The sequence below is a fragment of the Pantherophis guttatus genome, chromosome 1 (assembly GCF_059756535.1).
Source record: "Pantherophis guttatus breed Tessera chromosome 1, ASM5975653v1, whole genome shotgun sequence".
Lineage (NCBI taxonomy): Eukaryota > Metazoa > Chordata > Lepidosauria > Squamata > Colubridae > Pantherophis > Pantherophis guttatus.
This window is the reverse complement of record NC_142063.1, coordinates 92,981,114-93,006,210: the sequence shown is the minus strand read 5'-3', so window position 1 is coordinate 93,006,210 and position 25,097 is coordinate 92,981,114. Positions and strand designations below refer to the sequence as shown.

The 25,097-nt window shown below is 35.1% G+C and overlaps 1 protein-coding gene across 4 annotated transcripts in view; it reads left to right on the top strand.

Annotated features, from left to right (window-relative positions):
• The window catches only part of DCDC1 (doublecortin domain containing 1), a 277,838-nt gene that overhangs the window by 57,436 nt on the left and 195,305 nt on the right, over window positions 1-25,097 (top strand). For all 4 annotated transcript variants that reach the window (XM_034417189.2, XM_087877949.1, XM_034417191.2 and 1 more), the window contains exon 8: window positions 2,524-2,690. In XM_034417189.2, coding sequence (XP_034273080.2) covers window positions 2,524-2,690 — 167 coding nt within the window. The remainder of the gene's footprint in view (window positions 1-2,523; window positions 2,691-25,097) is intronic.

Sequence of the window (25,097 nt, the reverse complement as noted above, 5' to 3'; positions counted from 1 at the left end):
TGCAAGACAGAGCATTTGTTGGTTGAGATTTGAAGTTGCCATTTGTTAGACCAATCTGATACATAGTCAAGGTCTTTTTGAAGGGTAGTTGCATTGTCGGTGGTGTTGAATAGGTTAATCCCAGGATTTTAATTTTGCCTCCCAATTTTCCAGCATCTTAGATTGACAATTTATTGATTCATAGAGATTTAGAGGGTCCCTCTTTTAATTTTCCAGTTTAGAAGTCCCACAACCTGCAGGACAGCAAGTATACAATACTTAAACCTCACAACATGAGCTCTCTCCTGCACTGCCTTGCAAATATAGTAATGTGTTTGAAATGATACCGATTCTGCTCTTCCCACTAACCCAATTTTGAGTCTGTATTATAAATCATTTAGATTCCTGCAATATATCCCGACCTATTGTTTAATAATAATAACAAAATGTTACATTTATACTCCTAATTCTCAATGACTCTGGGATTACAGAAATTGCCTCTGCCAACAAATATGGAAAAGACCAAAAAAAGAGATACCTATTGTATACTCCAATCTCTAAAAGGGAAATTTAAAAGAATATTCTAATCACAAGACATGTTGAAGATCTTTCAAAAGAAATTAGAGTCATATATGAAAAAAGAAGCAGCAGTTGAACAGAGAGGTATTAGAAAGAACAGAGGATCATAATATCATATAGTATAATATCAAATCTGGTGGATGATGGAAATAGCCACAGTATATTTTTAAAAGTTGTAAATCTTTGTTTTTTACTTGTTGCACACTTTTTGTTGGCATTCCCTGAGTGGAAAGCTATTATGTTGAAGTTGTGCATTCTGCTGTAATGTATGTCAATCTTGCTCACTTACAATAGTGTGGCTTGATGCACACGAAGAATGTGAGATCCAGGACATGATTTTGGGCCTGTAGTAACTGAGGAAATGGTCTTACAGAGTTTCCACACCACTATCCTCCAGTATTGCACACCTCTATAAGGTATTTCTCATCTTCAAGAAACGTGACTGAAAAAGAGTGGTATTGGTTGCTTCTCACAATGAGAAGTAAAAGGAAAAAAGATTTTGAAAAAAAAATGACACTGTATATATCATTTAGAGGATATTTACTATGAAAAGTAGCTAGTTCAAGATCAGTTCATCAATGCAAGTTTGAGAATTCTTTTTTTTAAAAAAACAGTAAGTGAAATAAGCATATGCAGAGTGGTTCTCTCTATCACTGAACAATATTGTTGTTTTATTTTTCCCACTTAGTAAAAAATGTAAACCTGAAGCAGAGCTTTGTTCATTTATCACATAGCCTTTCTTTTCCAATCTGTACTTCTCTGTTTAGAATTTAAATACTTCTTCCATTGCTAACTAAATACAAAACTTCTTCCCCTGCACACATGTATTCACAATTTGTTTTCCATCCAGCAAGTCTTTGCACTATTCTCCTATTCTCTTCCTTTGTTCACTTCCAGTGATAGGCAAGCTGTCCTTTTCCATTTCCTAAACTTAATTTGTTCATAGCCTATCAGAATTTAGTGCAAGGATTCTGAAGTTAATCAATGCAACTGGAGGAAAAGGAAATGTACTGTAAAACATTGGTGCTTCCTCACACTGGTAATATAACAGAATACTGAAAACAATCAGAAGAGCCTAGATCTTTACAATTAGTAAGATTTGTTCCAGTTTATTACTGATAAGGTATTTCCTATTAGTATTTATTCTCAAAATGCAAAGTAAAAGAAAATGAACAAATTCTGTCATCAAACATGTGACTTTTCGTACTTTACATGTAATCTTCATAAAATAAATATCACAGTTACTTACAAAAATCTTTCCATATAATTTAGAAAAAACATATATGTATTTGACTTCTGGTGACAAGGCATGACAAAAAAAAATGAAAAATAGGTTGCCTTACTCAGCGTCAATAATATTTACATGATCTCATTTTCTTCTTCACTTAACCTTTAACCCTGGAATGATACTAAATAGATTTTATTCTTTTTTGTCAGAAAAAAGTATTTTTTAAAAAACAAATAGGCCTTAAAAGCAATCCTTACATTTACTGTATTTTAATAATGATCACTTGTGCAACATTTTCAAGCTGTAAACATATATACTCCTTGACAGAAAACTATACATCGAAACAACATGGATTTAGCAATTTTATCAGGACAATGCCAGTAAGTAGATTTCAGCAAGGTTGGTTCCAACTCATCTGTGATAAATGAGAAGATAAGGCAATCAGTGCACACCATGACACTCTGTGCAGCTAGTTAGACACACTTCAAAACTATTCAGGTGTGCGCACAAGGCTTATGAGTCTTACATAGTTGTGAGGGGGGGGGGATGTCTCAATATAAATATATCCTTCATAGTGGCCACCAGAAATGCAGGATCTGTTTTGTAAGACAACCCCAAGCAGATAAAAATAATAGATGTTAACAGTTCTGGTCTGGGAAACACCATTCAGATTATGTGTTTTAGCTGGATCAAAAAAAATAAAAAATCTCTCCCTCCATTTCTTTTTCTCTGTGCAGTTCCTATGCTTGAGAAATGTCTGCAAAATTCCATCACGCCTTTATGGGGACCTCTTTGGGTTTCTAAAGGAGAAGGCTTTAGCCCAACTGGAGCCAAGATATATATCCAAGGAGTATTATTGGCCTTGTACCAGCGATTAAAATCTGCAAAAAACTACTGTGATCAGGTGAGTTATCCCAGTCTTGTTTTTTCTTTTCCATTATTAATTGTTACTTGTAGAAAGCTGTGAAACTTTTTGATAAGAAAATGTGACATGCTATACAATATATTGTGTATTCTATAAGTAGTTGAACTGTATATTAAAGGTGTATGTCTTTCTGTGTAAGGAATTATACAGCTAATGTTTGAGGGCTGCACACTGTGTACGAGCAGACAAACTGCTGTGGAAATAATCTCTACTTGTTTTGTTTACGATAACTTATAGTTGAGTATATGTACTTTTTCATAATTTATATTTTTCTAGGAGGATCCAGTTAATGTTAACTAGACCTGAAATATACTTCACATTTTTTAAAAAAAATATATCCATATAAACATAACCAAAATTGCCTTTTTTTCTCTTTTAATTGTTTGCTCTGAAGGGAAGCCCTCAGTGATTTGCAAGTCAGTCATGATAGACTTGTTAGGGATATAGAATACATTAATTTCTATACACAACAGTAAGTATTTATTTCCATGTTACTGTAGACAAAAAAACTCACCAATGAAGTTAATCAGCATTTTGTCTATAGTGAATGTCTATATTTTTCTTAACAGTTAGGCATATATTTCAATGTCTTTCTCTGTAATGAAGCTGAACTGAAATGGAGCATGCATGCATTATCACGGAACGTGTGTGAGTGTGTGTGTGTGTGTGTGTGTGTGTGTGTCCATATAATTTTATATTTAGAAGATATTTGAAAATGCAAGGCAGGAAAACTGGTCAGAAATAAAGATTGCAACTTAAAATGAAATTTATAGTAGATTTCAGGCCATGCACTAAATATGATTTAAGCATACTCTCAGTCTTCATAAGGGATGGGTGAGCAAGGGAGACAGGCGAAAAAAGGTATATGCTTTTTATACAGCACCTCCTGCTGTTTAGATCCATAAAGAGAAATGAGCATTTACTTTGGAATAAATTATTTTGTTGTTGAACTAATAGTGATCTAAGCTAGTAATCAAAGATAGGAAATATATGAGTATATCACAAACATTTGGTTTCACAATTGCTGGCTTTTAATACTGTGCATTAAAACAAAACAGAACAAAAATGTTTCCTTATCTTTAAAACAATTTTTACCAGTTAAAAAGTTTTTGATGCAAACATGAAGAAGGGTATATGATTGCTCCAGTAAAGGCTGTGTTTCCTAAAATGAAATATGTCTCTAATGCAATTCAGTGCTTAATTATTATTATTGTAAGTAAAGTTAATAATAAACAAATGGTATTTGCTATTATTTTCAGTGTTTATATTCATAAATACATGCAAATATAATTCTACAACATAATAGCAATTTTCATGTATTTTATTTCTTTGCTTACATCAAAGAATTTCCATATTGATATATGGAAAGCATTTTAAGAGTTTATATAGGAGAATATTTATATAGGAGAATGGAAAACGTGGAATGTTTTACAATGGAAAGAAAAGCATGGTCAAAGGACTATGCATTAATTTTTCTTTTAGTCATATTTGATAGGTTTAAGTTAATAATAGTAAATGAGTACATTTCTTATTAGATTTATATCCTAGCTTGATCTTAATAAACAAGGGTCGCATGCATAATCCTCCCCCCTCTTTTTATCCACAAAAACAACAACCCTGTGAAGTAGATAGGGAAGAGAGTGTGAGTAGCCCAAACTCATGCAGCTGGCTTGCATGTCTAAAGTAGGGCTAGAATTCATAGTCTCCCACTGCTAAAGTGGCTTTCAAACATAAAAGTCCTGTGTAGTTGCATATTTCCACTTTTAAAGCTAAAATGATAGAAATTTGGCATAGTTGTACTTGCATTTATTAATTACATTCTGAAATATAATTCCTCATCCTGCTTTTCCTTATCCCCCTTTTTTTACTTAAAAGATAACCAACACATTAGCTCTGACCCTCCAAAACATTAGTTGCATTCTGATATACTTACAGTTACTTTCTCCCATCTAAACTTCCTTATAATTCTGAAAATCATGGGATCTTCTCACAGATATGCTAAAGGACTGTAAAAGGAATCAGCAATTTTTTTCGTTCCCATAGGTTGGAGTTTGTACTGTTGCAAGTGTGGTTGGACTACAAACCACTGTCAGCATGTATTAATGTTAAAAAGTCCAATCTGCAGATATGGTCTGCAGACCATATATCAATAGTCCATATTAAGAATCCAAACATGGAACACACTGCGCATCCCGCAGCTCATGGGCTGTCCTATTATCCCCATCACAACTGTGTTCTTGCCAGAAGATGTTGTGAATGTTCAAATCAGTCACTCCTCTTGAATAGGAATGAGGCCATGTTGGCATATGTCAGAAGCATCTCATCAGCACATATGTGGTATATTTTCCTCATCTTTACTAAACTAACATGTTAAATCACAAAACTTTAATAGGCAAATTGTTTCAGGGGGATGTTGTATGAAATGCAGCTGCTATGATGTTATAACAGCAAAATGTGCCTGTTTCTCAGCTGACGATTTTACTTATCTGCACCTGTTCCTATTTTATATTATGTTATGCTGTAATTGTGTCTATCTTAATTAATAAGCCAGCAGCATTAAAATATTAAACAGTACCTTCTATTAGCTGTGCTTATTTTTTGATAGGGTTTTTGATTGCAGATAAAATATTTAAAATAATATAATACCAGCTGATGGTCACCTTAAAATGTTTCCACTAATAGCTTAGTCGATCTATATTAACATGTTCAAAATACAACCACGACACAATATATATGATTTTCCCTAGAGGTTTATCTGCCAACAATAATATGTGGGTTTGCAGCTTATTGAATCTTACCGTTTTAGTGTAGAGAACTGAATGACATCAAAACATTCAGTTCTCAAACAACTCAAAAAGGCACGGAATTTTGAGTGCTTTTTACTGAAATACAGTGGATTAATTGAAAGAAGAAAATTGGTTGGGAATACTTGTTGGGAAGCTTATGTTTAATTCTCTGAGGGCACTAGAAGACAGCTATCCTCCTCCCCTTGTTTTAAACACAGTCATTCTATACATATTTTATATTTTAGTAACCACATGAAGTAAGAATGTTTTGTGAGAATCTGACTGAGGTACTTGATTTGGAAGAAATGAACTTTAAGACTATCAAGATTTCTGAGAATAATATGTGTTTTCTTGAATTGCTAAAAGGGAAAGATATTTGAAGCTGCTTCTTTTTTTATTTGTGCATTTGATTTATATTCGAGATAACAAGTATTGTTTTTATTTAACTACAGTCTTTACAACACACCTAGCACCTTTAACAAAATATATCTAATGTATTTTCTGCAGAAACAGATTCCTACACCACAAAATTATCCAACAGTATGGCAGGAATATTGAAGTCCATTAGTAAGTGTGGAAAAAGCATAAACATGAAAGCAGTTAACGCTTCCAGTGAAGGGCTTGTCCTATCTCATTAGCATTCTTGATATGTAGTTGTGCTGTTGGTGGGGGTGTTGAACAGGAATGCCATTGTGCTGAGCCCAGTGTTTGGGGACAAACACTGCTGTGGAAGGAACGTGTGAAAAGGCCACGGTACTGTCAGTGAATGAGGAAGGCTGTGTGTTCCCTGTGCTTCAAGCAGGGAAGCTGTCATTCAGAACTCCAGCATAGCTAAACAGAGGCCACAGAGAAGATTGAAATACCTTTTTAAATGATATTACTGGTTTGTAATCATTTGTGGTTCTTTAGAATAACATAGTGAATTAGTTATGTCTGTTACTAAGCTCAAGGAGATACTCAATATGGGCAGGGAGACACAAAGATGAATGCAGTAAAAGATATTATTGTTGCCATTTTGTACCCCTTGAATTGGTGATAAAAATAGCTTCACTTCTTCAGATCATTATAGGAGATAGAGTCTCCTTTGGGTTTTTTTCAAAGTTATATTAAAGTTTATGTCCCTCCTATTTTATATTACATACTTGGACATCATTGGGCATGATTTAAAAAACAAAACAAAAATATATTAATTTATGTGAATTAATGTATTAGGTTATATTTTTTTAAAAAGACTCTAGTAACCCCCAACTTTCTTAATTGAAAAATATTTTGATTTGCTGCATTTTCCCTAACAGTAGTGACATTATCTGTGGTCTCACAGGCATCACAGGAATCATAATATTACAATTTTAATTTGCATATAAATTATTTCTCTAGATTCAAATTTTACATTAATTGACATTTAATCATGCTATTATTTGCAATTACTGCATTTAGATATTAGACTTTGGTAATATTGGATAGGCATACAGAACAGTCTTCATAACTTCCTTTATTTTAAAGTGTTTCTATGATATGATTACCAAGTAAGCTATCTTTTCTATGAGTTTTACATAAAAATATTATACTGAGTGTGTCAGCATATAGCATTAAATTATAAATTATGTGTTATTTAACATTATAAATATTTGCTTCATTCTAGAAAATTTTTTCATAATAACTACTTCCTGCTGAAATCTTATATTAAAATTTCCTGAGTGCTGTCTATAAATTCACACCACCTTACACTCTTTTAGAGTTCTAGTAAATAGTTGCTTGAGTATAATTGGAGAAGGAAGGTAAAATTGGGAGGAAAAGAGATTATAAGGAAATACTTTTGCAAGTGATTATAGATTTTAAATCTGTTCATTTCAAGCAATGCTTTAAATTCCTAAAGGAAAAAAATCAGATTCAAATGAACATGATATTGAATGCTAGCAGTATTGAGATTTTTCTGCAAACAGTAAAAGTATGTGAAAACAATTATTATATTTCTTGACTCTATATAGACTACATGAAATCTGCTATTGAAGAAGCTTTTAAAAATAGACTTTATATAGCCCTATGGTATAGTATCATAAACTCTTATTAAATTTTTAAATTATATTTCTCCAAATTTATTTAGAAACATATTTCTCTAATTTTTCATTTTTTTCATAGGTTCCATAAATGTTTTTTAAAATCTTAAGTTGTTTATAGATGTGAATAATACCTGAATATTTCCATGCAATCAAGCTATATTCTAGTTATTAGAAGTATTTTAAAAACCTTAAACTTGGGTCTTTTCCAAAGTGTCATGCCTTGAGCAGGCCTAACATCAGTTAAATGAAGTGAAAATTGCATTCTTGTCTTGATAGAGATGAAAATGGATTTCTGGTCATGAAATAGATGTAGTTGTCACTTTTTAAAAAAGGTGTCAGCAGTTTGCTTCAGCATCTAAGGTGCCAATTCAGTGTGACAGTAAACTTGTGATCTGAGCAATCAATAAAATGCTTCAATAACGTCTGCTTCATTACACTTATAATAAGAAGCTATAGATCTGTGGCACATAAAATGTTCATAAAGAGGATATGTGAGGGCTGGCTGTAATAATTTTTCTTAGGAACACAGCAAGTGCAATGTTGCCATCTAGAGTTGTGGATAAGCAATTTTTCTAAGAGGAAAATCTCTGATACAGTAATCTTTGCTAATATAAAAAAGTCTGTTTATTTTTGTTGATGGAATGTTTGAGAAACAGATTTTTTTTTAGTTGGCTGGGATTTTTTGTCATCAAAATATTTGTTCTTGAAACATAAGGCATTCTTTTTTTGAATACTGATATATGTGATTCTGAAATTTCTTTATAGGTCTTTGATTTGGTTTTAGATAAAAATATATTTTCAGTGTTATGTTATTGTTATGATGAAAATATAAATTAGAAACAATTTGATTAACCACTAAGAGAGAACCATATAAATACAGCAGATAATCCGCAAAATATTATTGCAAATTTTTAATCAAGATTTCTATAGTATTTTGACTTGATTTAAAGAACCTTCAATTCCTAAGCAAAGAAAAATATATAAACAAATATAAAACAATATACCTAAGAACACAAATATTCAATTGAGTATAATTATTTTAATCATTATAATATCTTTCCTTGCAAAAAAATCATTTGATTGTCATCAGTTGTAAACAATTTTTAACTTTGCTAACCATGAGTGGACAATTATAATGAAATATAGATCTTTTAAATGTTATGTAAACAAATGTATATCAAGATATATACACGAAAAGCTCTTATGTATATACATTTTTTCTTGTAACTATATCTTTTTTCCCTCTTTGCCTTTTGTTATTGTTCCTCTCTGTTATTTTTATTAAATAAATAAATGAAAATAAATAATACAAACAAACAAAATTTTGTTAACAATTCTAATTTTACCTTATATTTACTTAGTCTAGGTTTGAGTTTTACCTAAAATTTAAATACAACAAACTGTATTTGGCAGGGTTTGAACAACACAGATATAAGTATAGTTTACAAATCTGTAGTAGCTAAGCTAACATAACTGTTAAGTCAACACAAGTTTACATGATGTTGTAGTGCAACGTGCAAAAAAATCTAGTCATAAGCAGATAGCTTAAACATGGGCAGTTGTAAATCGTTTATCCTTTTGAAAAGAATAACTGTATTCAAAAATTTTCTAATATATTTGGGGGGGCAATACTGCTTCTAATACAAGCAGTAATAAATATGTGTGGGATATTATTTAGTTATTTATTTTGTCTTATTTACATTGTCCCCATCTCATAGGCAAGTGACACTGGATGATGCACAACAAAGCTAAAAATGATATCATCATCATTAGATTCTGTGCAGAGCACATTGGGCAGCAAGTGACTTCCATTGGTTTTGATCATTTGCAGCATCTTCGGCTTTGTCCCAAGAGACATTAATAAGTTTAAGATCTTCCTTAAGTGTTTGGCACCAAGTTTTCCAAGTCTGGCCTTGTTTCCTTTTTCTTCTGGGAGGTATCCAACATAGTACAATTTGTGGATGCTAGCCTTTAGGCATATGTAAGATATGGCCAACAAACTATATTCAATGATATGTATAACAAATATTAATATTTAACTTCCTGAAAGTTAAAAAGGATGTGGCCAGCCCTACTTCAGGGAGAAGGATGTTCCATAAACCAGGGGTTGCAGCAGAAAAAGCCTGTTGCTTAAGACCCAGCAAGTGAAGCTCCCTAGCTGGATATTTATCAAGGGCAGCCCTTGTTTCCGAGTGCATTATAGTAGTCCAATGTATCTCCAATGGGAGATGTTTAAGGTAGGAATGACTGTGAGTAGAACCCCTTGATCTAGGAAAGGGCACAACTGATGCACAATAAGAAATTGAATAAGAAGAAGATTTCCCTAGCCATGATTGGCACTTTTTCCTAGGGCAGCAGTCACAAGACTAGGATAACATCCAGATTGTGCATGGGATCTATTTGGGGCAAACAGGGCAATGTGACCCTGTCCAGTATCAAAGATGGTATAGTCCTAGAAATGGCAGGCCCCAAAACCCAAAATCACTCAATCTATTCCCTCACCACTACTAACTGAATCTACTCTAAAGAAAGGAGGCAAGCCAGTAAAACACTGTCCTATGCTTTCCCAATTCTCAATCCAGAAGATAATCCGTTTCATTCAAAGTCTAAGCAACCTTAAAGCTACTGATGTTACTGAGCAACCACCTGCTCAACCACATTCTCCCAAAAGGGGAAGCTAGGTATTGGATGACAGATGCTGAGCAAATTCTTCTACATGTCCCTGCAGGGCATTCTCTAAGCTCCCTCTATCCAAGAGGGCACATGTCACTTATAGAACCACAGGGCAACTATCTGCAGATGCAATAAAAGCAGACAGGTGCTGACACTTCACTGCAATTATCACAATAAGATAGGACTTAATGGGTCTAACCCATTTTCAGTTGAGTTCATCCAACACAGAACACCAGCAATGTTCTGGATGTTTCTTCTCTTATTTCAACTGCCTTAACTCCCCTGTGAAACACAAAGACTGCTGGGATCCATAAGATGGGAAAGGTTGTGTAGTGGAATGTGTAAATGCCCTTAGAGAAAGAAGGAAAGAGATGCTGCTTAGGAAACAATTGGACAAAAGATATATGGAGCCATCAGTCATTTAGCAGTCAGAGAGAGAAACTTAGGAAGAACATCCTAATGAATCAAACAGTTAAAATGGGAGGAAGGAGGATTGTGCCTTCAGACTTGAAAGGTTCTGTTAATGTAGCCTTACAATAAAGTAGAATTGGTTCATCTTGTCGTGTTTCCTGTTTGGCTTACTTGGGAGGTCTGACAAGTTGCATAGGTGTGATCCAATCCAAAGCCTCAACTGCCTTCTTATTCCAACAGCAGCCAAGGGTTCAGATGGACCATACAGCAGATTAGCAAGAACAATCCGTAGTTCCCTTTGAAAACAATGGGAGTCCATCAGTTTTGGAAGCAGACTAATCTTCAAACCAATCTGCCTACAGGGAGGCAGCACCGCCCCCACAGTGAATAGTGGTAGGGATACACCAAAAGCTCCCCCAATTTCAGGTCAGATAACCATTGCTCCAACAGGAATACCAGTGTGTGACCAGTGTCATAGTACTGATGAATTCCCGAGCTGCCTCCGACAGCTTAATGAAGGCAGATTGAAATCCCTCGACTCCTTGACTTGCCTGGGGTCTTGGCTGATTCCAAATTGAAATTCAGCTGGACATATCTCAAAAAGGGCACCTCCCCTTCTGGGTAAAGCCAGGTCTTAATAATATATACCTGGTCATCCCTCTCATCAATAATTAAATCAAAGATGAGGGAGGTCTTATTACAGACTGACCTGGCATTTAGAAGCAGCTGCTGAAAGCCAAGACCTCTGAAGATCTGCTGACTGAGTTCAGAGGCTGAAATCAAGGAGTTGGAACACAAAACTGATAAAAGACATGTTCTCTGAGAATCTTTCCCTATGGCTCTTACTAGATTAAGGAATCAATTCAGAGTGGGAAAACCCACACTCTATAATGAAACACTTAACTGGCAGATGGAATTGAGCCAATGTGATTATCTTGTTCCACTCTGGAATTAGCAGAGGAAAAAAAAATCAAAGGGATTCCATTAAGAGGGGTTCCACAATAGTCTACCCCACTACTGCTACTCCCTGAACCACTGCCAGCATCTCCAAAATTCCACAGTCCTGATAAGCTTTCCAGACTAAAAAAAATTGCCAGAATGTAGTCCTTGAGAATTCCTGGCAACAATCAACAAGCTCACACTGTCCAAAGGATATACTGGCAGACAACAGGATTGCAAATGCAGCAAGAGGGACTCTGTTATGATCAGGATTGTCAATGCAATCTTCCCATTTCTCTGACCATTGCTACACCCACAGGCATGACAAGTGCTACAGGGATAACATGATTCAATCAATGCAATCAGTGCCAGTTCTCCAGCTCATCCTCCAACATGCTCTTTCCTCTCTAAGCCCCAAGCATAGTCGGTGCCAGGTCTATGGGCATGGTAAATGCTTTAACCAGGAGCAAACACAGTCTGTCCTTCAAGATGCAGATGCATATACATTGGCCAGATTCCACGAAATAGTAGAGCCAAAGGAATACATAAATTAATCTTAATTGAATTAGTTATTACTGATTACTTCTCCATAAAATAAATTGTAATAATAAGTAAAAATTATTCTCCATTATGAAAGTAAAGGTTGAGTTGAACTTGATTCCTGGCGAATTCATGAATGTGCCTGTAAATTTTCTTAGTAACGATATGCAAGTAGCATGTCATTGCCTGTTTGGAGATTTGTTTTTCAATTTCTGGCTTTCCTACAGCTCTGGTATTTCCAGAGAGGCAGTTTGGTCTAGTGGTTAAGGGATCAGGTGGGCTTGCAAGTGGGAGACTATGAGTTCAAGCCCCTCCTGAGCCATAAAAGCCAGCTGGGTGATTTTTGAGCTAGTTATTCTCTCTCAGCTCAACCCCTCTAACAGGGCTGTTATTGTGGGGAAAATAAGAGGAGGAAAGAGTATTATGTATGTTTGATTCCTGGAATTATTTATAAAAATAAAGGCAGGATAGAAACAAATAATAAAATAAAAATAAATGATCATTCAGTAAATACAGTATAAAGCTATGCATTTTCCACACTGAAACAAATGACTCTTAGTCCCAGTCCTTACTATTTTCCTCTTCATTCATTGTGAATTTGTATGACAGTCATAGATGAGCAAAATAAGAACATTGTTGCCCCATCCTCAACTTGTCCTTCATTTTTGGGTCTGCAGTAAAGGAGGAAATGGCATTGTTTTTACCTCCTGAAGAATAAAAACATCTAAAATAAAGCATAATATCCTTTGATAGAGACTGTCCAATCATCTCCATTTTTATAGAGTCTTCACTTTGAATGAGATTGAAGTGGTGGTAGGAAATTTGCCTATATCGCCCCTATATCCACCCCCATTTCCTGATTTTCAGTAGTATTTCTCTTTTTAAGCAAGCCTAAAATAATCCTCCGATTATCAAAGGTATATAGAAAAAGAACTTTTTCTTTCTTTGAAAGAAAATATGCTCTATAGCCTTCTATAGTCAAAAAGTTAGCAACAGGAGGCCCTTTAAAAAATATAGAGAACATCTGTAAATCTATAACCATTATATAGTTTCAAAGAGTTAATTTTTATTTTTTCTGGATTTTTTTTTTTAATTTGATTTATATGCCGCCCTTCTCCGGAGACTCAGGGCTGCTTACAATGTGCTAAGCAATAGCCTTCATCCTTTTTGTATACTTATACAAAGTCAGCTTATTGCCCCCACAACTGGGTCCTCAATTAAATTGTCACTAAATTTCTACAAAAGAATAAATAGCATTTGCTATTTCAACTTTTTTCTCAAAATATGACTGTTGATGGAATGCAATGCCCACACATTGCATTTATAGTGAAGCTGGAATATGTTATTTGCAAGTATCAATCCGTTCTGTAGTCTAAATAGCTTTTACTGATATTAATTTATATTTATGATAGGCACAAATATGAATTTAAACTTTTTGATTAAATTGAAAAGAAATTACTGCACTTTCAAATTTTAAAAATAGTCACAAAATTTTCTCTACCCTTGAAAGAAGGATTTGACATATTTCGTTGAAATTGTTCAACCACCCACAGGCACTACTGCCTCTGACTCTTGAATTTAGAATAAATGTTATGGAGTTAAAGCAGCAAAGTGAAAGAGTGTGCTTGATAGATTCTCTGAGTAATTTCAACACCCACAGGTATTATTTGTAAGAAAACAATCACGCTGAGTCGTCAGCTGGTTAGAGAGGGCAAAGTAGTCCATCTTCACCTGACATCCTATCTGTTCTGTCAACACTGGGTGCGCCTGGCTTGCCACCTACTCCTCCCAAAAGAAAGCTCACAAGAAGAGGTTTGTGTAAATGGACAATAGTGTATACAGTATATCTGAACAGTATAGAAGCTGCATTGTAACTGAGGGAAGGAAAGGCAATAGGAAAAACTGTCTGAGGACTGATGAGCATTTTGCACCTTCTGCTTTAATTAGTGTTACCTAGTGTGAAGTACTATTCAAGTACACTATTTCTGAACTCTGAAAACAAATTAATTACGGGAAGGAAGGTGCCAAATGAAATAAGTTCAGTGTTTCTACTCCTTTGAGTAATTGTTTTTGTCTTAAACATGCAACAATTTAATGGTAAACTTAAACTTTAAAAGAGAGCTTTTCTAGAGAGTGTTTGGAGGTGCTCACTTCAGATGTCTTTTAGAGTTTAGGTTTGTCTATAGGTTTGTACTGGTTTTATTCTATAGCATTTTTATTGTTATTATTGTTTTTCTTTATGTTGTGAGCACCCGAGAATTTGTGTTTGATTGTGGAAGGGTATAAATGTGATAAATAGATCAATAAATCAATATTCTAGTAATTACAACAATGGTTTGTGTGTGAATTTGGGCTGCAGATGTCACCAACTTGGAATTGTCATAGTGTAAATCAGCATTTACTTGACATTTAATAAAATTTTAACATAAGATGTATACCCTGAACTATAATCTATGGGTGAGACTCTAGAAAGAGTGCAGAGAATAGCAACAAAGATGGTTAAGGGACTGGAGGCTAAAACATATGAAGAACGGTTGCAGGAACTGGGTATGTCTAGTTTAATGAAAAGAAGGACTAGGGCTGACACGATAGCAGTATTCCAATATCTCAGGGGCTGCCACAAAGAAGAGGGAGTTAAGCTATTTTCTAAAGCATCTGACAAGAAGCAAGGGTGGAAACTAATCAAGGAGAGAGGCAACTTAGAACTAAGGAGAAATTTCCTGACAGTTAGAACAATTAATCAGTGGAACAACTTGCTTCCAGAAGTTGTAAATGGTTCAACACTAGAAGTTTTTAAGAAGAAATTGGATAACCATTTGTCTGAAATGGTATAGGGGTTCCTACCTAAGCAGGGGGTTGGACTCAGTGGTGAGGTGAAATCCAAATTTTTTAATACCAGTTCTGTGGGCGTGGCTTGGTGGGCATGGCCTGGCTTGGTGGGTGTGGCTTGGTGGGCATGGCAGGGGAATCTCCATTCCCACTCTACTCTGGGACCTGCCAGAGGTGGTATTTGCTGGTTCTCTGAACTGCTCAAAATTTCCACTACCGGTTCTCCAGAACCTGTCAGAACCTGCTGGATTTCACCCCTGGTTGGACTAGAAGACCTCCAAGGTCCCTTCCAAGTCGGTTATTCTATTCTAAATTCATAACTGAGATTAATGTAGATTGTAGATATACTGTTGTTTTGTGTAACTGCCCAATTGAACTTACATGTATGGATGTGGCTGTATTCCAGGCCAGTATAATGTGGACTGGGCTTGGAGAAATGTGCCTCCAGTCCATCCTTATCCATCCTTTAGCCTGGTGACTCTTAGCCCAATCTATGTTACAGGAATGTCAGAAATGTTATGTATATAGTGTCTTGAACCATATATGGTGTTGTTAGTTTGATTGCTCTTGCCACCAAAGATAGCTGGGAAAAGGAAATCCTGTTTTGGATGTTGAGAGTCTAAATGTGTTGGAGTATATGAAGTTAAGAAAGAAGTGAGGAAGTGAGAAGAGAAAGTTATGTTGGCACTTGTAAATGTGAGAGAAAAAGTTAGATAAGATAAAGTAGAGTGAATGGCAAAGAAGTGAGAAAGTTTATTATCCTACACCAAAATGAAAGTGTTCTTAAGTGAAATGAACTGCGATTCTAATTCACATAATGATTTAAAAGATTTTTATCTTACTAATAAATCTAAGTGAAACAATTGTTGGACATTTACAAAAAATATGACAACTTTAACAATTTGAAGGAAGGTTCTTTGTTTGCACTCCCATGCGCTAAAAAGCAGCTATTTTAAATACTTTGTACAGTGGCAATTGTTATAGCCTTTAGCTAAACATGCTACATAAATAGATTTATAATTTTTAATAAGCATATGGAATTTTATAAGGTACAAAATGTAGTCATGTATTGAATCCCATCTTTCTATCCCTATGGTATACATGTCATCAGACAAAATCCATCCAAAATCTACCCTAATTCACATTCCATGTTGATATCCTCTTATTTTTTTAAAAAAGGGACTATGTGCTGTTCTGATATGAACAATGAAGATAGATGGGGGTGGGGTCTCCAAAAACTAAAACTGAATTATTGCATCCAGGAAATCCTATATAGAAAACATATTTCACTTGAAGAATTAAGTACATGGTTTGAATCTGCTCTTGGTACACAATTTATGATACAGTAAGCTCAGGTGATGACAATGCAACAAATGCCTTTTTCCATCCATAGATAATGTGACAGTTATGCCCAATTTGGAACTGTCAAAATAAGTCACACTAATTCAGTCTTCATCTGTAAATTGAATTCTTTTAATATGCTTTATTTGAGACTTCATTTAAAATTAGTCTGGAAATTCAGTTAGTGGAAAATTTACTATGAAATGCTGTTAAACTTCCCTTTAGAGTTTGGAAAATAGATAAAAATGGCAATAATACTAGCTTCTGCCGCTGGTTCTCCCTAAATAGGTGTTTTTGTTTTGTTTTGTTTTGTTGCTGAGCAGCATTATTCCTACTGTTCAGCAAATTAAGTTGTATTCTTGGGCAGCCGTTGTTTGAACACAAAGTAGCATTAAAATGTTGAAGGATAGCATTGTATGTTATGCATCCAGTAATGATTCCCTTAGCAAGACTGTTAGAATATCGGCAGATATATATTTCCATTGAAACAAGATTTAACAGGAGCATGAAGGGATTTTGTGTAGAGAATGTTAGAGTTGCACCAAGTTGCCTCAGTTGAGCCTTATTTCTGTTTGGTTGAGTTTGGACAATAAACTAAGACTATTCTTGGGAACATGAGGACTGAAAGCATAATTAAGGTAATAATACATTCATAAACACAGATAACTTTATTGCATGAAATATGTAATATCATAATTATGATATGCATCAAGGTAATAAATATTTGAGAGTGTTTGCAAAGTGCAAATATTTGATTAATGTGAGACTTCACTACTGTTAGTTTTTGCAGTTTTTGTATTAGCATACTCCTCCAGGTGTGTTGTTCTGTCTACTAGAACTGTTTTATGATATAATTATATTTAAATTACCATGTATATTTAAAATAAGTTTTAGAAATGGTTGACAAAGCAAATGGAATTGCTTTGTTATCACACTACTGATAACATCTATCAAACAATAAAAATGCCTTTTCCTTTAAAAAAGAAGTTTTTAGAAAATAATATAAATTAGTTTTCAAATTTTTACTCACCTCAAAATATACTATTCTTTCAGATTTTTCACTGGATTAATCACTTCTAAAAAATCTATAGGCATTTTATTCTTTTCCCTTGGTGCAAAATTATTGTTTATACTACATTTAGACTTTACAGATTATTGTAAATAATTGTACATGTAGGAAAAAAACTGTGATGAAAGATATTTTTCTTTAAGGTAGACTTTTATTTTAGTCATTCAATGTCTTACAAATAGATTATATATATATATCCTGCAATCAAGGTTTTAATTATGAAAATATTTATATATGTAAATAGGGAGTATGTTTGTGCTTATTGTAGTTAATAAACACAATATGAAATGAAAACTGATAGAGGGAGAAATGGTGGAGATAGGGGATGAGCCATTCTTCGAGAAAAGGGATTGGAAATTTGAGGCCAATCTGCCCTTCAGATCTTGTTGTTTTATTTCAGGAGCCAAGTCACCATGACTTTGGGAGATTGGGTTCTGGCTGTAGCTTCTGAATGCCAGATTAATCTACAGTAAATACCTCCTCATCTGTATCCTGATCTTCGATGAGGGTAGACCTGGCCTGTATCACCATGGATGGTTGAGGAATGGGATATTTCCAGGGGTGAAATCCAGCAGGTTCTGACAGGTTCTGGAGAAACAGAAATTTTGAGCAGTTTGGAGAACCAGTAGTGGAAATTTTGAGTAGTTCGGAGAACCGGCAAATACCACCTCTGGCTGGCCCCAGAGTGGGGTGGGAATGGACTTTTGCAGTATCCTTCCCCTGCCATGCCCACCAAGCCATACCACGCCCATCAAGCCACGCCCACAGAATAGATAGTAAAAAAAATTGGATTTCACCACTGAAAATGGTGAAAATGGTGAAATTTCCCTTTTGAAAATGTGCTCATCTGGCTTTAGACGATTTAGATTTGGCATCAGCTATGTTCACATGCTAGGGAAGAAGTATTTGTTATTATAATAGTAGTTCTGTTCTGTAGATAATCAGATGTGAGGCTTTGTACCACTTTCCCTGCTGTGTATCAGCATACTATACTGCTGGATTCATTGCTTGGTTGTCAGCAGATTTCTGTTTTATTTTGATGCTGGAGAACTTTAATCTGTATTCTTGGGGAAAATGCTCAAAGGTAGCTAATGAATGCAAGGACTCCATGTCTGTGTGCTTGTTGTAGGTCATGAAAGGTTCAGCTCATGTTGGAGGCAAAATGTTAGATTTGGTTTTTGTTTCTGGGCAGATGAAATGTGATCTGAGGATGGGGCAAATTAACATTAGTCCCTTGTCATGTCAGATCACTCTTTGGTTGCCACAAAATGCCACTAATCTCTACAAAATTACCCCAAATTTGATGGATCTACTAAGAGACTCCTAAGGAGCCTTCCAGAGGCGGTGGTGGGCAGTTCTTTCAAGGTTCTGATTGATCTCTGGAATATGAAAGTGCTGTAGCTCTTGATAAAACTAAACCTGTTGGCCTTTTCCCTGCACTGTGATCTGTGGGGAATGTTCTTAGTATACTGATGTTTGCAGTTCAGAGATTTTCTTGGACTCATGGCTTCTGCTGAAAAAGAAAGTGGAAACCATGGCCAGGTGGATATTTGCATAATTTTATGTTGTGTGCTAACTGCAGCCTTTCCTGTACTGGGGCACCTGTACTGGGGCACTTGGAGCCAGTTTGACTGAACTGGCATATAAGCCATACTAAGTACATAAGTAAAAAATAAGGAAATTAAGGAACATAAGGAAATGAATAGTGAATGAAAATAAGGAAATTGAATTTCATGCATACTGTTGGAGTGTGACTATGTCTGTTTTAAAGAATATGTATGCATTCTCAGTGCAAATCCATTTCCTTACCTTTTTGTAATTGCATCATAAAATATTGCCGCAGTCATGTGATGAAAATATTGCATATTCAGCAAATGCTGAACCTTGTTTCAACATGTGACCCTTTATCTTATTTAAGAAAATACTTTGTGAAGTTAAACTTTAATTTTCCCAGCCCTTCCTTCCTTCCTTCCTTCCTTCCTTCCTTCCTTCCTTCCTTCCTTCCTTCCTTCCTTCCTTCCTTCCTTCCTTCCTTTTTTCCTTAAGGTGGCAGGGATATTGGTCCCCCCACACCAGTTTCTCTACCCTTTCCTGCTAGGTGAAATAATGGTTACTTCCCTTATACAGTATTTAATTTGCAATCTATATAGATTATATTGCACTGATCAAAGCAAGATGGAAAGTACATTATACATTGCACAAAATGCATACAGCAAACAGCAAATTGGGTCATAATCACAGCATGGATAACTGATGCATATGTGATTTGCTTCATAATGGTTACAGCTGGAGTACTAATTATAATTTTAGAAGCAGACACCTTGCCATAGCCCCATAAGAAAATGCAGTGACAGCTGAGATTCAAGGGTCATGTTCAGGCCTGTTTTTTTGCGAAAAATGAAACACTATCAAGAACAGTCTGAAGCCAAATTCCTCAGGCTACTTGCTTATTGGATTGAAGTGCTATGATGAATTTATTGTTCTCTTTTTAAGTGTACATGTAGACAACTAGATGAAAGCTGCTTGTAAGACAGAATTTCAATAGAGCTGCAAAAAGGAGAATTTTTCCAATGCCATACACTTTGAGAAGAACCCCTTTCAGATATTTTATACAACATACCAATACCTATAAACTTTGTAAATTCATTTGGCATATGGACTGGAGATTTTTGCTGAAGTTTCTGTTCTAACTTATTAGCATTTCATGTGTTAAAGGATTTCAACATGGCCAGTATATTTATTTGAGCCATTTTACTTATAAAAGCCTGCAGCAGAAAAACATAGCTCTCATGGGTTGAACTCGTATATTAAATTCCTGAAGTGGTTCGGGAATAACGAGAGGCACAACCAAGCAAGTGACAACAGCTCTTTAATTTACAGTGAGACTTCAGCAAAAACTCAGAGGCTGCAGCCCTCCTTATATACAATCCTGGAGGGACTGTCAGCCAATCAGAAACGTAGGCAGGTTTGAAACTCCCGCTCAAAAGTATCAATACATAACAATTCCCATCTTTAAATGACCTGTAGGCAAGAGGCTCTCTACATGGGGCTCCCCTTGAAGAGCACCCGGAGGCTCCAACTGGTCCAGAACGCAGCAGCGCGGGTAGTGACGGGAGCAGCGTGGCGCTCCCATGTAACACCGCTCCTGCGTGAACTGCACTGGCTCCCGGTGGTCTTCCGGGTGCGCTTCAAGGTGTTGGTTATCACCTTTAAAGCGCTCCATGGCATAGGGCCTAGCTATCTTCAAGACCGCCTACTGCCACCGACGACCTCCCACTGACCCGTGCGCTCCCACAGAGAGGGCCTCCTCGGGGTGCCATCAGCCAAACAATGCAGGCTGGTGACCCCCAGGGGGAGGGCCTTCTCTGTGGGGGCACCCACCCTCTGGAATCAGTTGCCCCCTGAGATAAGGAGAATCCATGACCTCAGTGCCTTCCACCGTGCCCTTAAAACTTTCTTTTTTCAACAAGCCGGGCTGGCTTAATTTCTTTTTAAGGGTTTTTAAATTGTTTTGTTTTGTTTATCGTTTTAATTAATGGGACCAAATCTATATATATTTTTTAAATGTGTTTTAATATTTGTATTTGATGTTTTTATTTGGCTGTTCACCGCCCTGAGTCCTCAGGGAGAAGGGCGGTATACAGATTCAAAAATAAAATAAAATAAATAAATAAATGTTCTCCTCAAGCCCACCAGTACACTTTGTTTATTTATTCAATTTGTATGGCCATCCGTCTCACCTGACTGATCTTGGGTGATGTACAATAATTAAAAACAATCCAATAAAAAGGTTAAAAATCAATATAAAAACATATAAAACTTCAGAAACCACTTAAAAAACTGAAATAAACATGATCATTGGCCAAAGATTACCCTTAGGTCAAGTTGAACATATTCAGTATAAAAGCTCCCCACCATTGCCAGGTCCCCCAGCATTGTGGCAGAGCCATGTCTTGAGGGCCTTCCTAAAGGCCAGCAGAGTCAGGCTCAATCTAAATTCCGAAAGGCAGGCACCTTCTTTTTGTTGTTCTTTGCTTTAAAGGTAAAGGATCCTCTCGCACATATATGCTAGTCTTTCCCGACTATAGGGAGCGGTTTCAAAGCCGAAGAGCCAGCGTTGTCCGAAGACATCTCCATGGTCATGTGGCCAGCATGACTAAACACCAAAGGCGCACGGAACACTGTTACCTTCCCACCAAAGGTGGTCCCTATTTTTCTACTTGCATTTTTTACGTGCTTTCGAACTGCTAGGTTGGCAGAAGCTGGGACAAGAAATGGGAGCTCACCCCGTTATGCAGCAGTAGGGATTCGAACCGCTGAACTGCCAACCTTTCGATTGACCAGCTCAAAGTCTTAGCCACTGAGCCACCGCGTTCTGTTATTCTTTTTATATTTTATTTTATTTTATTTTATTTTATTTTATTTTATTTTATTTTATTTTATTTTATTTTATTTTATTTTATTTTATTTTATTTTATTTTATTTTATTTTATTTTATTTTATTTTATTTTTTCTTTGCTTTATTTCTATCATATTCCTGCAGTTTTGCATTTCCCCTGCCACTTCATCCAGTGTGCAGTGCATCTTGAGAATTGCTTTCGGTTTGATGTATAGTGATGCAATATTGAAATCTCAGTTGACTTGTCACAGAGTCTGACGCCTACACTCCTCCTTTCTCATCCAGGCTTGGAACTGGCAAAGGCAGAGTTCAAAGGGTAGGCACCATAGCAGAAAAATCTCTCTTCATGAATACACCTAATAACACTCTTTCATAGATAAGACTTGTAAGATGGTTTTCCTGCAAGTCCTTACATAACCTTGGAAGATACCCCTCAGATAATCTTGTCCCATGTCATATAGGTCTTTATACCAGTAGATCATTACTAGCACCTTGAATTGCATCCAGAATCATACTGGCAACCAGCATAGCTTGCAGAGTAGAAAGAATAGCTGTATAATTTTCATCTTAACAATAGCAATAACAATAGCAAAGTATCAATTGTTTTATTTAGTGGAAGAGAAATCAACATATATAAGACCTCTTATGTCTGAATTGTTGCATTATATATATATATATATATATATATATATATATATATATATATATATACACACACACGCACACGCACACATACACATATACATGTAAAATATTTTAAAATTGATACATAAATTGAATAGAAGGAGACATCCCTTTAGATATAAGAACTGGTGTAACTGGTAAATATCCCAAATGATCACATCATATTTGAAAATGAGCATTTTTATAGTAAGTAATAAGTAAGGTAATATATCTATCTGTTAAGGAAAGCTGGTTTCCAAAAAGTGTTTAGGCATTACACTAAAAGCTGACTTCAAATACATATATATATATGTAACATATAATGCATTCTTAAGCTTTAGATATATTTTATCTCCAAATTACATAACATGAAACATCTCTCAATAGTTAGTCAACCTGCTCTACATGCAATCTGCTAATCAGTTGGAATATTTTCACTTTTAATCCATCCATTAATTTCCATTGAAGATGCCTACTATATGCCTTTCTGAATGTGTTTAATAGGCTAATTGGATGGTAGTTGCAAGGAGAAGAATTTAATCCCTTCTTATAGATGGGGACAATGATAGCTAAGCCCCAGTCATTGGTAGCTCAGGCTGTTTGATCTATAAGAGGCTTGCTAAAATTGGGGCCCACCAGTCACCATTCCTTTTTTTCAGGTCAGAGGGAATATAATCTCTGCCTGGGGCCTTCCCCATTTTCAGACCAAAACGAGATAATTAATTTAAGATCATGAGTGCAAAAGAAGCAGGAAAAATAGGAGACAATGCAAATAAGATGGAGAAAGTATATTGGGACATCTCCTCCCAATGATCATAAACACCACAATTGCTGTTATTTCCATTTTCTTGGGTACTGTTTCAAAGACAGGAAACTTGTTCTTAAAATTGCAAAAATATAGCAAAGCATTAGGAACTAAAGAAAACTAACCCTGTCTTTTAATGGCTTATATGCCCTAGGTTTCCAATTAAAAAACAATTAAAATACCTTAAGCTTCAGGGCTTAAATGTTCACATAGATACACACATACAATTTAGACTTACAAAAGAAGCAGTCTATCTTCCATCTAGTTACCTGAAAGGGAGCAGGAGGAGGAGAAAATATTGTTTGTAGTCCTTCTGAGCTAATTGGCAATAACCACCATAAAAGTCAACCCTATTATGAAATGAATCTCTGAATCCTAATCAACTGTGAGGTTCATCGGGGCAAATATTAATATATAATAGTCCAGTGCTTATAGATACTTATTCTGTTACCTTGCATATTAAAATTTAGAAAACTACAACAGGGAGGAGGAAATAGTTGGAAGAAAGATAATTTTTTTAAATGAAAAATGTTGGTAACATTTCGATTTAGAAAAATATTTGAAACATAATTTAGCAATGTAGTGTTAATTTTATTTTGGGTAGAATGGAAAGATGGAGGAGGTTACTAAAATACTTGTTTATGCCGTATAATCTGTAAAAAATATTTATTATTTTATTTCAGTTAGCACAAAAAATTTAGAAAAATTTTAAAAAAATCATACAGGTAGTAAATTTACAAAATTTACTATATTGTATATAGAAAGGCATTTCAGCTTGACATTGTTTACAGATGAGTGATCTTGCCTGTACAGTATTTGCTATATTGCAGTCCAGATACTCAAATTCTCTGCTTCCTTTCTCTGCAGGTAGATGTAGAGGAATTAGTTACAATTAAGAGTAAAATCAACTTATATGAAAGCAATATATTAAATACTGTAATGAAAATGTAATACCTGTGCTGAACCCTATAATTATTGTGGTTGCCAACATTATTAAAATTTGTTAAAGACTTAAATAAAAAAACCCAAAAAACTTAAACAAAATGCAGACATTTTTGCTTTAAAACAAATAGACTTTTATTTATTGAACAACACATGCTTCTTTAAAAGAAAAATAAAAGGCATTTAAAAACAATGTGCCAGCTCTGACATTTTCTGTCTTCTGACAACGATGGGAATCAGCCTAGTAATGTCTTGTCTAATTTGTGCTCTTCATTTTTACTTCTTTTCTCCTAACTGTCTGACTTTACCCTTCCTGTCACACATCACACTCTTATACTCCTACCATACTTTTTAAAATGACTTTTCCCTTGTGTGCTAATCTCTTTTCTTTAACTCAATTATGCTATGTTTTTATCCTTTGTTTAATTTTCTCTTTTCTGTGGTAAATCTTGCTGTGGTTATTTCATTAAAACCATAATATAGAGAATGAATAACATTATAATATGTTGTATGCCTTACATTATTAAAACCTTAGAAAATAATTTTAGAGAAAAATATTATATAACAAAATTGCACCCCCCCCCTCCAATCTGTCTGTTGTTCATTATTAACAAACAAGGAGAAATGGGTAGCAATGTATTTGAAAGTTAAGACTCATATAAAATTATTTACGAATGTTTAGGCATAAAAAGCACCATGCATATTTCTTTAAAAACAACCGAAACAATAAAAGCTATTTTGGACATTTAAAAAAAAATTAAAATTTATAAAAACCTATATTTTCATTTGATTGACTGAAGCCTTTCAGAATAAATACAGTTTTTCAAGTTTCCACATACATTTGTAAGTGAAGTGAATGTTTTCAAGTCATGCAAATTAGATTTCATAAGGGATAGCATTGATAGCACTATGAACTCCCCTAAAGCTTG